At 45.3% G+C, this 13,545-nt stretch overlaps 2 protein-coding genes across 2 annotated transcripts; both read left to right on the plus strand.

Annotated features, from left to right (window-relative positions):
• The first annotated feature begins 4,197 nt into the window (after positions 1-4,197).
• Positions 4,198-6,181, plus strand: LOC123089799 (tyrosine N-monooxygenase-like). The gene is made up of 2 exons (XM_044511376.1): positions 4,198-5,260; positions 5,370-6,181. The coding sequence occupies exons 1-2, from the start codon at positions 4,238-4,240 to the stop codon at positions 6,003-6,005; spliced, it is 1,659 nt and encodes a 552-aa protein (XP_044367311.1). The 5' UTR covers positions 4,198-4,237; the 3' UTR covers positions 6,006-6,181.
• Positions 6,182-11,654: 5,473 nt separating this feature from the next.
• LOC123094027 (7-deoxyloganetin glucosyltransferase) lies at positions 11,655-13,390 on the plus strand. Its single transcript, XM_044516105.1, has 2 exons — positions 11,655-12,192; positions 12,290-13,390. Exons 1-2 carry the CDS (start codon positions 11,700-11,702, stop codon positions 13,240-13,242), a joined length of 1,446 nt encoding a protein of 481 aa, XP_044372040.1. The 5' UTR covers positions 11,655-11,699; the 3' UTR covers positions 13,243-13,390.
• Positions 13,391-13,545: the final 155 nt, after the last annotated feature.

Below are 13,545 nucleotides of genomic sequence, written 5' to 3' on the forward strand. Positions count from 1 at the left end.
GTGTACTTCTATCTTCTCAATGCATTTTAAAGTATTTTTCTTTCATCACACGGTAATCAAGACCAATAGCACTCTATACATAATCTTTTTAATTTCTACATGTACTTAACTCATTGATGGTTGGGTAATTAAAAAAAGAGAGGGATGATGGCTTTCATCTTCCCAATGCATTTTTTACTTCATTCCATAATTTGTCTTAAAATTTCTAAATGTATACTTTTCACCGGACGGAGAGAGTACTAGATTACTGTAGCCTGAAATTTGATTATGGAAATAGTATCTAAAAATGACCAGCACTAATGGAAAAACTGTCTACACCAAAAGCCAAAGTGCGGGCTCTCAACAACGACGGTCTAAGCCGAGAAGGGCATGCCAAAGACACGCCGCTGCAGAGATCCAAGTAAAAATAACTCGGCAACCATGCTGTATGTCGAGAGCTAAGCACGCCACCTGGCATGTCCGTCCGTGGTTGACGGCAACCGTGACACCGGGGTTACTTTTGCCGAGAGCTGTCCATCCATGTCTCTACATATTGTTTCAAAATTTTATTTTCTTCATGCAGGAAAACTTTGCTGAGCGGCCTGACAAGTCTCTTTGTATGGTTCAGCCATTTTCCGAGGTATTGCCATGTGGGCATTTTCACCGAGAGCCTTAAGTCTCGGCAAAGAGATGAAAAATGCGTCAAACACGAGATGATTAGCTCTGCGCTTAGTCAGAAAGAACGAAGCTCGTGATTGATTTCTTGAAGGGATCCATGCGTGCCGAAGCAAGCATGCTCGTCTTTCCGTTGATGACTGATGCGCGCCGCCGGTTGAGGGCCGCGGTGTCACGAGCTAGTTGATGGCCGCCGCTTTCTCTGCATCTTTGGATGCCCCGGGAGACGCGCCGTAGTAGCCGCGACGCCGGGATGAGCGTGCTGGGCGTTGCCGCTGGAGCGTCACAGAAAACTATGTCGCGCCAGGAGGGCGTCCATTGTTACTATGTTATACTCCAGATTCTAGTATAAAGAGAAAGGCTAATTTCTGACGAGCGAGCGGAGCGAGGCCAGTCGTCGGTAGGCTTCGGCCGAAGCGGAGCGTGGCCCGTCACGGGTATGGATCAGTATTGACCTAGGTCACATGTATTATATATACCTCTTATAAGCTGTCGTACGGGATAAGTCGATCAGTTGTAAATCCTCGATATTTGTAACATCCCTCGATGTAGTGAAGTTTGGCTGGCTAGCGGCCGTGGTTTTTCCCCCTTCATGTTGGAGGGGTTTTTCACGTTAAATCTTGTGTCCACGACTTGTTTTCGTTCTTCGTTGAGTTGATTTGCCTGTCGTATCTCTAACATCCATGATTGTTGGTCGCTCCGTTGTGCTATCGCTCGATGCACCGGCCTGGGCCATGCACCGTGCCTGGCCGTGTGGGTACTTGCAGCCGCACACCATTGTGTCGTCCGCCCGTCTTTCTTTTCTTTTTGTTTGCTCGTGCTCTTGGATGCTCTCGGTTAGAGCGTGCTAATAACGTGTTAGATTAAGACTAATCACAACGAGAGTAACTTGACTAGTAACATCACACATTTCAATACAAAATTGCTTATGTGACTGTGACAGCTAATTAATGAGGAGAGAGAGGTTTGTGATAATTTAGCTAGTTACTGTAACATCACACATTTCAAGACATAATGAGTCTATAGCCTAATAAATGAACTCTTTCATGATACTACTCATAAGTTACTACCCACTATGGAGGTAGTAACGTAGAGTAGTAACATCAGCAAGTTACTACTCTATGTTACTCTCCACTGTGAGCAGTCTAATACGAGATTTTTGTGTGTCCTGATTTCTATTAATTCCTGTTTGGAGAAAAGAGGTGCCTGTTGGGAGGCCTGTTGACAATAAAGAGAAAAGGGATATGACTCTTTGGGGTTGGACACACCCATTGCTAATAACGGTTTGTTAATTAGTATGTGTTAAATAACAATAGACATGTGCTAATTAATCCACTAATTAATTCCTAACAGAAACGACTATGTTTTTCCAAAGATATTATGCCCGGCCGGAGGCTTACAACTTAAACTGGCTGCCTCGGACGGCAACGATCTTGACAATGCATGGACTAGAACCTCTAAATAACAAAAACAAATTAGCATGACATAAGCATATCTGAAACTGGAGTTGACACAATGGATGCATGGACAACCATGGTCCATACCCTATGCTGCCTCGGCTAACCTTAAAGGCAAAGGGGGACGTGATGAGTCGTTGGGGAGCATAACGAAAGGAACGTGCCATAGGAAAAAAAACACAACCATCACAATCATTACAAATTAAAATTAACCAATACCGCGCTGAGGTCCGGGACGTTGCGGACCCATTCCGGCGCCATGTCCGTCTTGGCGAACGCGGAGCGGTGACTAGCATTGCGCCAGTCATACCTTTTCGCCTACTACCGTGCCTCACGCTCGGCCTCGGATACCATGGCCCGAGAGCCGGCGGCACCGCCGAAACGACCGCCTCCGAGGAAGTGAAGGACACAGCCACGCCCCTAGGCAATCGTAGGCGGCAGCTCCTCCTTCGTTTGCCGGTGGTGGCGACCAGTGCCCGTCGACCCACGCATAGCGGCTTCGCGACGGGGGCAGCGCCGGCTCGTCCTTCATGCAGCAGAGGCACTGGGGGGATGCCGGATCCTGCTTCACGTGGCCGCCATTGTGGAGGCCATGGTTGTGCGGATTGTACGCCAGCTCGTCATTCACCTGCCCGTATGGGGATGCTGGCTCCCACCTAACGCAGAGCCGCGATGGGGATGGTGGCTCCTCCTTCACGCACACCAACGACGGTGGCAGCGGAACCATCTGATGGAGCGAACGCACCACCATGGTCTCCATCTGACGGATAAATTCTTCGTCCGTCAAAGCCTCCTCTGAGAAGAGATGGGACCGCTACTGTGGATGCTCCTCCTCGTCGCCGAAGGAGATGACTATCTCATCCTTGTCGGAGGTGCCTGCCACCATGGATGCGAATGGTCTAGGTGAGCGAGGGCGGTGACGCCACAATCCGCCTAACGAGGAACTTCCACCCTTGCAGCCTACCGGCACGGACAACCAAGACTTCGACATCGATCACTAGTGGGTTTGAAGAGGATAAAGGGCTCGGCGAATGGGAGGAGGAAGGTGCGGTGCTCCTGATGGTGCGGTTCTAGACGGTGCCTGAGTGCGGCTGAAATAGCCGCAGCCAAGCCAGGCGGAGGGGCAGTCAGCCCGCTTCAATGCGCCGCAGCGGACGGAGTGGATTTCTCAGGATGCGGCGTCCGCACTGAAGCGGCAGCGACGCCCGAAAAGTCGCGTCCGTCTACGCCACCTTGCCGTCCGGTCGTATCACGGAATCAGTGACAGCTGCTGCATGCTGGGCTGGTGTGAATGCGGCACGGGAAGCGGCGTGGCGCATGGGTGGAAATCGTGGGCAGGGCGGGTGGTTGGTTTGCGTGGAACATGGCAGTCAGAAGAGCCCCCCCCCCAAAGCTTTTCTCTCTAGTTTGCGGGGGAAATCGCATCTGGACCGCGCCGCAGACCGATACAGACCCGCGTTGGATGGCTTCCACTGTCCGGACAGAGCGTTCCAGACACATGCGAGAGATTTGTGGGTCAGTGTTGGAGATGCCCTAACATCACACACATCTAAGCCAAAGAGATAATGTGGTATGTAATTAATGAGAAAAGAGAGGCATGTGATGACATATTATATTACTCACACTATGAGTAACACATTTCACTAATTTCACTCTGATTGCAGTCGTTTCAATAGCAGATTTCACTCATTTCACTCATTTCAATAACAGATTTTACTCATTTAAAATATTCAAACTAGTTGAAATATATCCAATGGTCTTATTCCAAAGGTCTTTGCATCAGAATTTCAAATATATATTTTTTGAAATTAAAATATTAGTTTAAATGATTTAAGTTAGGAAAGGTAAAAGGGGTGGATTTGTGAGCAAGAAAGGATAAAGAGTGGACATGCAATTATGACACCATGTGTACTAGCTGATGTGACATACATAGCGATGTGTACTAGAGATTCAAGTTGTGCGTACAATGAGGAAGGTTGGCCATATTCGCATTGGGGCCACACTTGTAGGATCCTAGCCAGCCAGCCAGCCAGCCTATAAATACGCTTCGAACAGAAGAGAGCGACGCATCACTAGTATCCCGGAGCATAAAACTTGAGACATATCTTCCTTTCTCGTATCCCAACATGCTTCCTATCCTACTAGGTAAAGTCGGCAACATGAGCTTAGCCACAATACAAACGCGTAGCATGACGTCTTGTTCAGGTCTAAGTCTTGCTACGCTGGTTATGATGGCCACCTTGCTGTTATTTTTCTTGAAGAAAAATAAAAATGCGGTGCCACAGACAGGCCAATTCCCCCCTGGGCCGGCCACGCTACCCTTCGTCGGTAATATGCACCAGATGATTTGGAACAAACCGGCGGTGTTCCGGTGGATCCATCGTCTGCTCAAGGAGATGAACACAGACATCCTGTGCCTTCGTCTTGGAGCGACCCATGTCATTGCTGTGACAAGCCCGGAGATCGCATGCGAGGTATTGCGAAAGAATGATGAGGTTTTCGCCTCCCGTCCCATCACCTTTGCCTCTGGCTCATTTAGCTACGGGTACAAGGGCTCTATCTTGTCACCACACGGAGAGCAATGGAAGAAGATGAGGCGGGTCCTCGCCTCTGAGGTCCTCGCCCCGTCCATGGAGCAAAAGGTCCAGCACATCCGAGAGGAGGAGTATGACCATCTTGTAAGGTACATTAACAAAACTTCTTGCTGCAGCTCCGAGGCCATTGTCGACGTGCGGCATGTATCACGACATTTCTGTGGTGACATGATAAGGAGGCTTGTCTTCGGCAAGCGATACTTCAGCAACCTACCAGCTTCCGCGACCAGCGGTCCTGGGCATGATGAGCTGGCACATGTTGCCGCGCTTTTCACTCTCCTCAACCATGTATACAGCTTCTGTGTATCGGACTATTTTCCTGCCCTGCAAGGCCTCGACTTGGAGGGCCATGAGATGGTTTCCAGGGATGTAATGAGAACAATCAATCGGTTGCATGATCCCATCATAGAGGACAGGATTCGTGAAAGGTCCAATTCCATTCAGAGCCGTGCTGAAAAGAAAGAGGCCAGAGACTTTTTGGACGTCCTGGTTTACCTTGAAGATGCACAAGGACAGCCATTGTTGTCCCGAGAAGATATAAGAGCACAAACAACGGTTAGTAGTTTGCCTCAACCTCTCCAGAAAACAACCCTGGCTAAATGTTTCTCTTTTGTCGATATGATACAAGACTGATTGCAATTTTTCTACCAATGACTATTTGTAGGAAATTATGTTTGCAATAATTGACAACCCATCCAACGCTGTTGAGTGGGCACTCGCTGAGATGATCAACAGGCCGGAGGTCATGCAAAAAGCAATTAATGAACTCGACATGGTCGTCGGTAAAGAGAGACTAGTCCAGGAGTCTGACATTTCTCAGCTAAACTATCTCAAATCATGTATCCGGGAGGCCTTCCGCATGCATCCATACCATCCTTTTAACCCACCACATGTTGCCATGGCGGACACCACGGTGGCAGGCTACACCATACCTAAGGGTAGCCATGTCATATTAAGCCGGTTTGGACTTGGTCGCAACCCCAAGATCTGGGTCGAACCACTGGAGTTTCGGCCAGAGAGGCATCTCAATGCGGCAAATGTACTTCTCACTGAACCAGGCCTACGTTTCATTTCATTTAGCACTGGGAGGAGGGGTTGTCCAGGGATCTCACTTGGTACCTCGGTAACAATGATGTTGATTGCAAGGATGCTGCAGGGATTCACTTGGACGAAGCCTCCTGGCGTTCACAGTATCGATCTCCAGGAGAGCAAAATTGGCCTTGCTCTAGCTGAACCCCTTGTTTTGCGAGCCAAACCACGTCTGCCTGCACATCTCTATGGGCCAATAGAGTGTATGTAATACATTTTTTGGCAGGGTAATGTATGTAATATGTTTTTTCAATTATCCGTAATCCGTACCCGGATGAATCTTACATGCTGTATGTCGTGTAATGTGGTGTGCAAATAAAGCAACAATGTTGTTGTAATGTAATGTGCGAACTATCCATTGATATTATATAAATTTGAAGTTTGTCGTGTTTAGATGTTTTTGTGTACAAAGAGAACAGCAATATGAGCTATGCAACTTAGCCATGAATCCTATATAACTAAACTATATGCAACGAATCGTTGAGCTTATCCTACTATGCATTCGGTTGCAAAAATATAGTGCATACATCAGCCATATCTTACTGAAACATGGATTCCATACAAATACTATACTCCCTCTATAAGGAAATATAAGACGTTTTTTTTGGTGTAGTTGGCTACCAAAAAACGTCCTACATTTTCTTACCGAGGGAGTACTTACTATTTCATGGATTGTCCACACACACACATATATATAGGAGGATTTAGCCCTTCGTAGAGTTGCATGTTCACTAATTTGAACTATCAAAACAATGGTTGTTTACTTGTGTTCTTTCTGGAAATTTACCAAAATCTATCTATTTAACACGAGAGAATGAATGGTTGAGTTTTAAAGGCAGAAGAAGAACGACTGGGATTTGATGTCTTCAAATCTTCACCTCGTAGTTAAAAGCCTTGAGGCAAATAGTGTTGAAGAGACTTAATAGGATTGTAAATAGGGAAAGCCTCGAAACGTCTCACACTTGGTAGTATTCTAGAAAAAAAACATGTACAATGAGATAACACCCAAGTACTAGGCATAAATATTTAGATCTATGTAAGGTTTCGACGACGTCAAGGTCTAACTGAGCCAGTCATGGGCATATCCAACTTGTGATAAGCGACGCCAGCAGAAGCAGAGGTTGGGCTCTTATATATTTTCTGAGATACGAGTGTAGACTATGAGTTCAGAGTCCAATTCCATTGTATATCTTGTTTGAATTGACCGGTCAATCCATCAAATTTACAGGTCATGTCCTCTCCTTGAACTAACATGCTGGCTAGCTAAAAGATTGGCGGAAGGTGTAAAATTGAGCACGAAATGAAAGAGAGAGTAACTTATTTCCGGTAAGAAATTATTCCCCTTGTTCGGCAATATGATATAAGATATTATTACAATGAAAATATATGAGTTAGTAGCTTGTAATAACATACTCCCTCCGATCCATAATAAGTCCCACAGTTTTGAGCGAAGGTTGAATTAATCTTAGTTTAAAACTGCAAAACTTATTTTGGATCGGAGGAAGTATTATATTATATGACGGTGGGGTAAAATTCTAGTCAGACAATTACATATGAAACAAGGACATTGGCTTCTCGAAGATGGTGCCATAGGGGGTTAACAAAAGAAATGACTTCTTTTTTTTTTGAGGGAAAGAAATGACTTCCATACGTGTCCACTGGGAGCGCTCGCGCACGTTGCCGGCCTATTGGGGCCGATTGCCCCAGCGGCAGCCCCAACATCCTCTCCAAATACATTATTGCCCTTTTTGGCACATATAACTATATTTCTACGAAATCATATTACATAATTTTAGACACGTAAAATAGTTCCATAGTAATTGAAACATAGAAATAAAATAGTTCATATAACAATTAAAATAAATTGAAAATCCGAGAACTTCAACTAGATCATGGCTCAGTTTTCATTTACTTTGAGTGGATACAAATGCTGAACTAGATCATTTTGTAGTTGTCCATGACCAACTTTGTCGCGGATTTCTGGAAGCATGGAAAGGAAATCAGCAAACTCGCCCGACATCATGTGATCAACATCGGCAAGAGGCCCTGTATCTCATAAGGATGATCAGTAATCATTGGAGGGGCATGCTCACTCTTGATGATCATTTTGTGCATGATAACACAAGCATTCTTGACCTCTCACAAGAGATCTCTCGACAAAGTAAGAGCATGGCACCAGACAATAGAGAAACGAACTTGGAACACACCAAATGCAAGCTCGACATCCTTCCTAGCACAAAGCAACCAAGATTCTTTCTATCCTAAAGGACTGGAGATTGTCTTCACAAACGTCGATCATTTTGGAAAGATTCCATCGGCCAAGTCTGTCATCATAGGATTTAATATTTGCACGCAAGATGTCTTTAGAGAACAAAAATTAATTGAGTAAATAAAATAGAAAGATGCACTACAACAAGTTGTGGGCTCCAGCGAGGGAGGAACGATGAAGGTGGCGCGCCTTCGGCTCATTTCAGTGCTTGTTGTCGTCGCTATTATTTCTATTATTTCTGGGTTTCGATGTACTGCTGATTGAAAATGAATAGATTGAAAGTTTTCTGAAAAATAAATAAAGAAAGAAAGAATGAAGCGGATATGCATTCTATCATATTTAAGGACTATAATAATGATGCATTTAATTTAATGATCTTCCAAAATATAAGGTAAGTGTGATTATTTTATTATATATATAGAAAAAAATACATTCTACAATCTAGTGGTAGCTACCTCCATTCGGCAGCCATCCCATCTCTTCCCAAGTGTGGCCTTTGGAAGAGATGCCTTCTCCGCCGATGTGGACGTAACACCACCATCATCACGTATCAGTCACTCACGAACAAACCACGCACTCGGCCACTCGGCCGCCCCCACCGCAGAGGCGCCGCCTGGAAGGGAGCTCATATGATGAAGGTTTGGGTCGATCCATGTTGTTATTATGGAGTAGTTCTTTGATCTCACACTACATGTGCTAATTTAGTTTTTTGATATACCTAATTTGTTGATTTTAGCCTGAGATTTTGTGGGCGCCCAGATTCTTCATCCTGCTCGACGATGCCGCTAATCTATCTTCCCCGGTGGAAAGTGCCGAGCGGATTTCCCTAGGCGACCTGACCTACATCAATACCAATTCCCTTTGTTAATTTTTAAAACCAAGGCATGAACGCCAACCTGTTCCTCTGCATGTGGACAAGATTGCCAGTGAATGAAGACGTGTGGATCTAGAGATCGAAATCTAGCTGTTGTAGAACAGTCAGATCTAGTGGAGCATGTAACGGGCAGTATGGTGGCAGCCGCCGACGCTTTCCTTGGAAGGAAAAGTAGTACTGCACCCACCTTTGATGCGCCCACGCAGAGAACAGAAAAATTCGAAAAAAATATTAAAAAAACAAAAAAAAACTCTGAAACTAGGTGGGTGTGAGTATGAGGAAATGTTTTAGAAGCTTGCAAAGTTTGATCATCAAAAAAAAAATGATCTCCATACAAAACGAAATACAAATGATGCTCTGCACCCACGTTACAGGACAAATGTTGTTCATTTTGTACAGATTTCCTCTTATGTTATTTCGCCACCAAATTTTGCAAACCCCTAAAACATTTATTCATAACCACTTCCACAAAGTTTCAGATTTTTTGAAATGTTTTGCTGAGTTTTTTATCATGGGTGCATCGGGGGTGCAATGTGTGTGGGTGCACAAAAAACCACTCTCCGAGGACGAATACACTTCAGCGTCGGCTCAAGATGTATTGACACACATTGATGCATGTTGTTTCCTCTGATGCCTGAATGGCTGACATAATGGATGCATCATGTATTACCGAACGCACCAGCTCGAAATATAAACAAACTCTGTTAGCAATGATATTCTCCATACTCTATTCAGTATAACGTGTATATACTTTATACATTCTTTCAGAAAATATTATATTCTACGTAGTTTAAACCAAAAATAAAGCAATCCATACTCTCCCACGTCAGCATATATTACATCTAGCACTACATGATTTCTGAATGAAGTATATAATTGTTCCTGTTTTCTGTAAGCATATACTGACATACACCATACACCATACTACCTTGCGTATTATTATACTCCATACTATTCCTCAACAAAATATTATACTCTACACTACCTTCTGTCATACTCTTTTCTTCTATTAACACACTCTTTTCTTTCACTCTACATACTAGCTGCATACTACATTTTTTTGTGAGGAATACTACATGTGCAGCCATCGTCAGGTGCTTGAGAAATTAGATGGAAATCACCCACATATACTAATATATAATTAAATAGTCTTATTTAATTCCATTGACATACTCCTTCTCTTGATACTCATGCAGTCATGCCTGTTAATTAGTACATCCTTCATGTGGCATGCCTCCATCCACTGTATTGGACATAATATACTCTTCATACTCTACACGACTCTGGAGTATATATTCTATGATTATTTTGGAGTATATAGTATGTATGGTATCATTAGGGGGGATATACCATATACTTTCAAAAGAATGGAGTATACCAAGACATTTTAGGGAAAACAAAATAGATAATCTGATTTATTTGGAAACATGAAGTACATATACCACGGAATATATATATTTTTTATCCTTTGCCCGTAGACGAATCTAGCTAGGTGAATTTATCCAGCATGCAAACAAGATAAATCTTATCCATGCAATCAGAGGTGGTGCATGTGGCTTGGATAATAGTAGGTTGTCTAATTAAGTGCATGTACAATGTTTGATAAGATAGTTTTATCTTAAGTGTTGCATGTAATTTAGAGATTACAAAAAAGTATGTCTACAATGAGTTGTATCTTAGCCTTATCTTCAATAACTAGCTATTTCAAAAAACATGGTGAGACATATTGTGCTAAGGGATCATCTCTTAAATAAGAGAAGACAAGCCTTCTTGATTTCTCTCACCTCCACCTCAACATTTATCCTACGTGGCACTCATAAGATAGCACCGTTGTACATGTCCTAACTCTACGGAATCAATTAGTCCGAATGTTAACGGATTTTTCCACCCACTAACCCGTTATGCATGGTAGTCTGAGATGACACTTGGCATGCAGAGAGTTAAGAGGATACTACCACTGCTTGTATCAAAAAAAAAATATATATATATATATACAGTATATAAACATATACTATATTTAAAATTTAGAAAATACCATCATATTTGTATGTACAAACTATTATATTAAAACAAATTGTGTACAAACTATTATATTAAAACAAATTATATCAAAAGAAATTTATATACTACATACCACACGTACATTCTCTCGGTTTTGACAGATACTACATATAACATACAAAACTCGCGTGAGGTTAACTAACATGCTTGCATGAAAAGGTAAAACATTAATTAGTTTGAAAAAACAGGTGAGACTTGAAGTGGACTGCCCAATCTATATACTACTTCCTCCGTTTCATAATGTAGTGCATATTTTTTTAAGTCAAACCTCACAAACTTTTATTAGATTTGTGAAGAAAAATATTTAAATCTAGAATGCCAAACATATATTATTAGATTCATCATAAAATATACTGCCGTATTTTATATGTTTGGGGTTGTAAATATAAATAGTTTTCTCTATAAACTAAGTCAACTTTTGTAAAGTTTGACATTTTAAAAAATCTATAAGCACTACATTATGATGAATCTAACGATATATGTTTATTATATATATACATCAAAGTCTGTCCATCAATTTGAAAAAAAAAACAAGTGGGACTAGAGTCTGTCTATCAATTTGAAAAAGGAAAAAAAAACAGGTGGGACTTAAGTCTTATATAATTTGGGAAAGAGGAAGCACATAGTAGGAGTATATATATATATATATATAAGCAGTAAGGGGTCCTCAAGAGCGCACGATCTGTCGAGGTCGAGAAAACATGGAGATGAAGAAGCCTCACGCGGTGATCGTGCCGTTGCCGACGCAGGGGCACGTCACGCCCATGCTGAAGCTGGCCAAGCTTCTTCACTGCAAGGGCTTCCACATCACCTTCGTCAACACCGAGTACAACCACCGGCGCCTGGTCCGCTCCCGCGGCGACGCAGCCGTGGAGGGCCTCCCGGACTTCCGCTTCGCCACCATCCCCGACGGCCTGCCGCCATCGGACGCGGATGCCACGCAGGACATACCCTCCCTGTGCTACTCCACGATGACCACCTGCCTTCCCCCCTTGAAGAGGCTGCTCGGGGAGCTCAACAGGGTTGGGCCGCCGGTGACGTGCGTGGTGGCGGACAACGTGATGAGCTTCAGCGTGGACGCGGCGGCGGAGATCAGGGTGCCGTGCGTCCTCTTCTGGACCGCCAGCGCCTGCGGCTACATTGGCTACCGCAACTTCCGGTTCCTCATGCAAGAGGGCATCGCTCCCCTCAAAGGTACGTAGAGCGTACCTCACCTCTCCAGTACTGCAGTATATACGTACGTGGTAACTGCTAATATATGCTAGTCGTGGTGGTCGTGGACGTGGAGCAGATGAAGCGCAGCTGAGCAACGGGTACCTGGACACGCCGGTGGCGCAGGCTCCCGGGATGAGCCGGCACATGCGCCTCCGGGACTTCCCTTCCTTCATCTGCACCACCGACCGCGACGACGTGATGCTCAACTTCTTGCTGCACCACTCGGAGCAGGCGGGCCGCGCGGCCGCCGTCATCGTCAACACCCTGGACGAGCTTGAGCAGCCGGCGCTGGACGCCATGCGCGCCATGCTCCCGCGCGTCTACACCATTGGCCCGCTCAACCTCCTCGCGGACAAGGGCGAAGCCGGCCCGCTCGCCCGGATACGCGCCAGCCTCTGGAGGGAGGACCGCTCCTGCCTAGAGTGGCTCGACGGCAGGGAGCCCCGGTCGGTGGTGTACGTCAACTTCGGGAGCATCACCACCATGTCCAGCGAGGAGCTGGTGGAGTTCGCGTGGGGCCTGGCCAACTGCGGCCACCCCTTCCTGTGGATCGTGAGGAATGACCTGCTGGCCAAGGGCGCCGCCGTGCGGCTGCCTCCCGAGTTCCTGGAGGCCACCAAGGGGAGGTGCCTCCTGGCGAGCTGGTGCGAGCAGGAGGCGGTGTTGCGGCACCAGGCCGTCGGCGTCTTCCTCACCCACAGCGGGTGGAACTCGGCCCTGGTGTCCATCAGCGCCGGGGTGCCCATGCTCTGCTGGCCCTTCTTCGCCGAGCAGCAGACCAACGCCCGCTACGCGTGTGTCGAGTGGGGCGTCGGCATGGAGGTCGGCGACGACGTGCGCCGCGATGAGGTGGAGGCCAGGATAAGGGAGGTGATGGGAGGCGAGGGAGCTGGGAGGGAGATGAAGCGCAGGGCGGCCGAGTGGGAGGAGATGTGTGTCCGTGCAACCGCGCAGCCGGGTGGCAGGTCCATGGCCAACCTTGACAGCCTCATCAAGGATGTGCTGCTCACCGCAACACCAACAAACTAAAACACTTTGATTCATGAGTAGTATCCAAGTGTTTGTTTTCAGAATAAATAACCATGTTTGAATTTTAGTTCATCCATGAATTAATGCGCTTTCCTATGCCTGTAATCCATCATTTTAATTAATAAATAAAAACTCCAGTTTCATCCAATTTTGGACCAGATATACAGTTTCCTTCTGCATGCATGAATGAATGTACTACGTACACGCGTACGTACTTATACTTAAAGCAATACTCCGACCATTTGCAAAAAAAAGGAAAAAAAATAAGCAATACTCCGACCGGTCCTCGCTCAGTGGTGGAGC

This window comes from Triticum aestivum, chromosome 4B, assembly GCF_018294505.1.
Source record: "Triticum aestivum cultivar Chinese Spring chromosome 4B, IWGSC CS RefSeq v2.1, whole genome shotgun sequence".
Lineage (NCBI taxonomy): Eukaryota > Viridiplantae > Streptophyta > Magnoliopsida > Poales > Poaceae > Triticum > Triticum aestivum.

Bases quoted from the DNA above. Each gene is read 5' to 3' on its own strand.
- LOC123089799 (XM_044511376.1), top strand. From the start codon at position 4,238: ATGCTTCCTATCCTACTAGGTAAAGTCGGCAACATGAGCTTAGCCACA. The intron at 5,261-5,369 runs GTTAGTAGTTTG...GACTATTTGTAG, and splicing joins ATATAAGAGCACAAACAACG to GAAATTATGTTTGCAATAAT.
- LOC123094027 (XM_044516105.1), top strand. From the start codon at position 11,700: ATGGAGATGAAGAAGCCTCACGCGGTGATCGTGCCGTTGCCGACGCAG. The intron at 12,193-12,289 runs GTACGTAGAGCG...GACGTGGAGCAG, and splicing joins GGGCATCGCTCCCCTCAAAG to ATGAAGCGCAGCTGAGCAAC.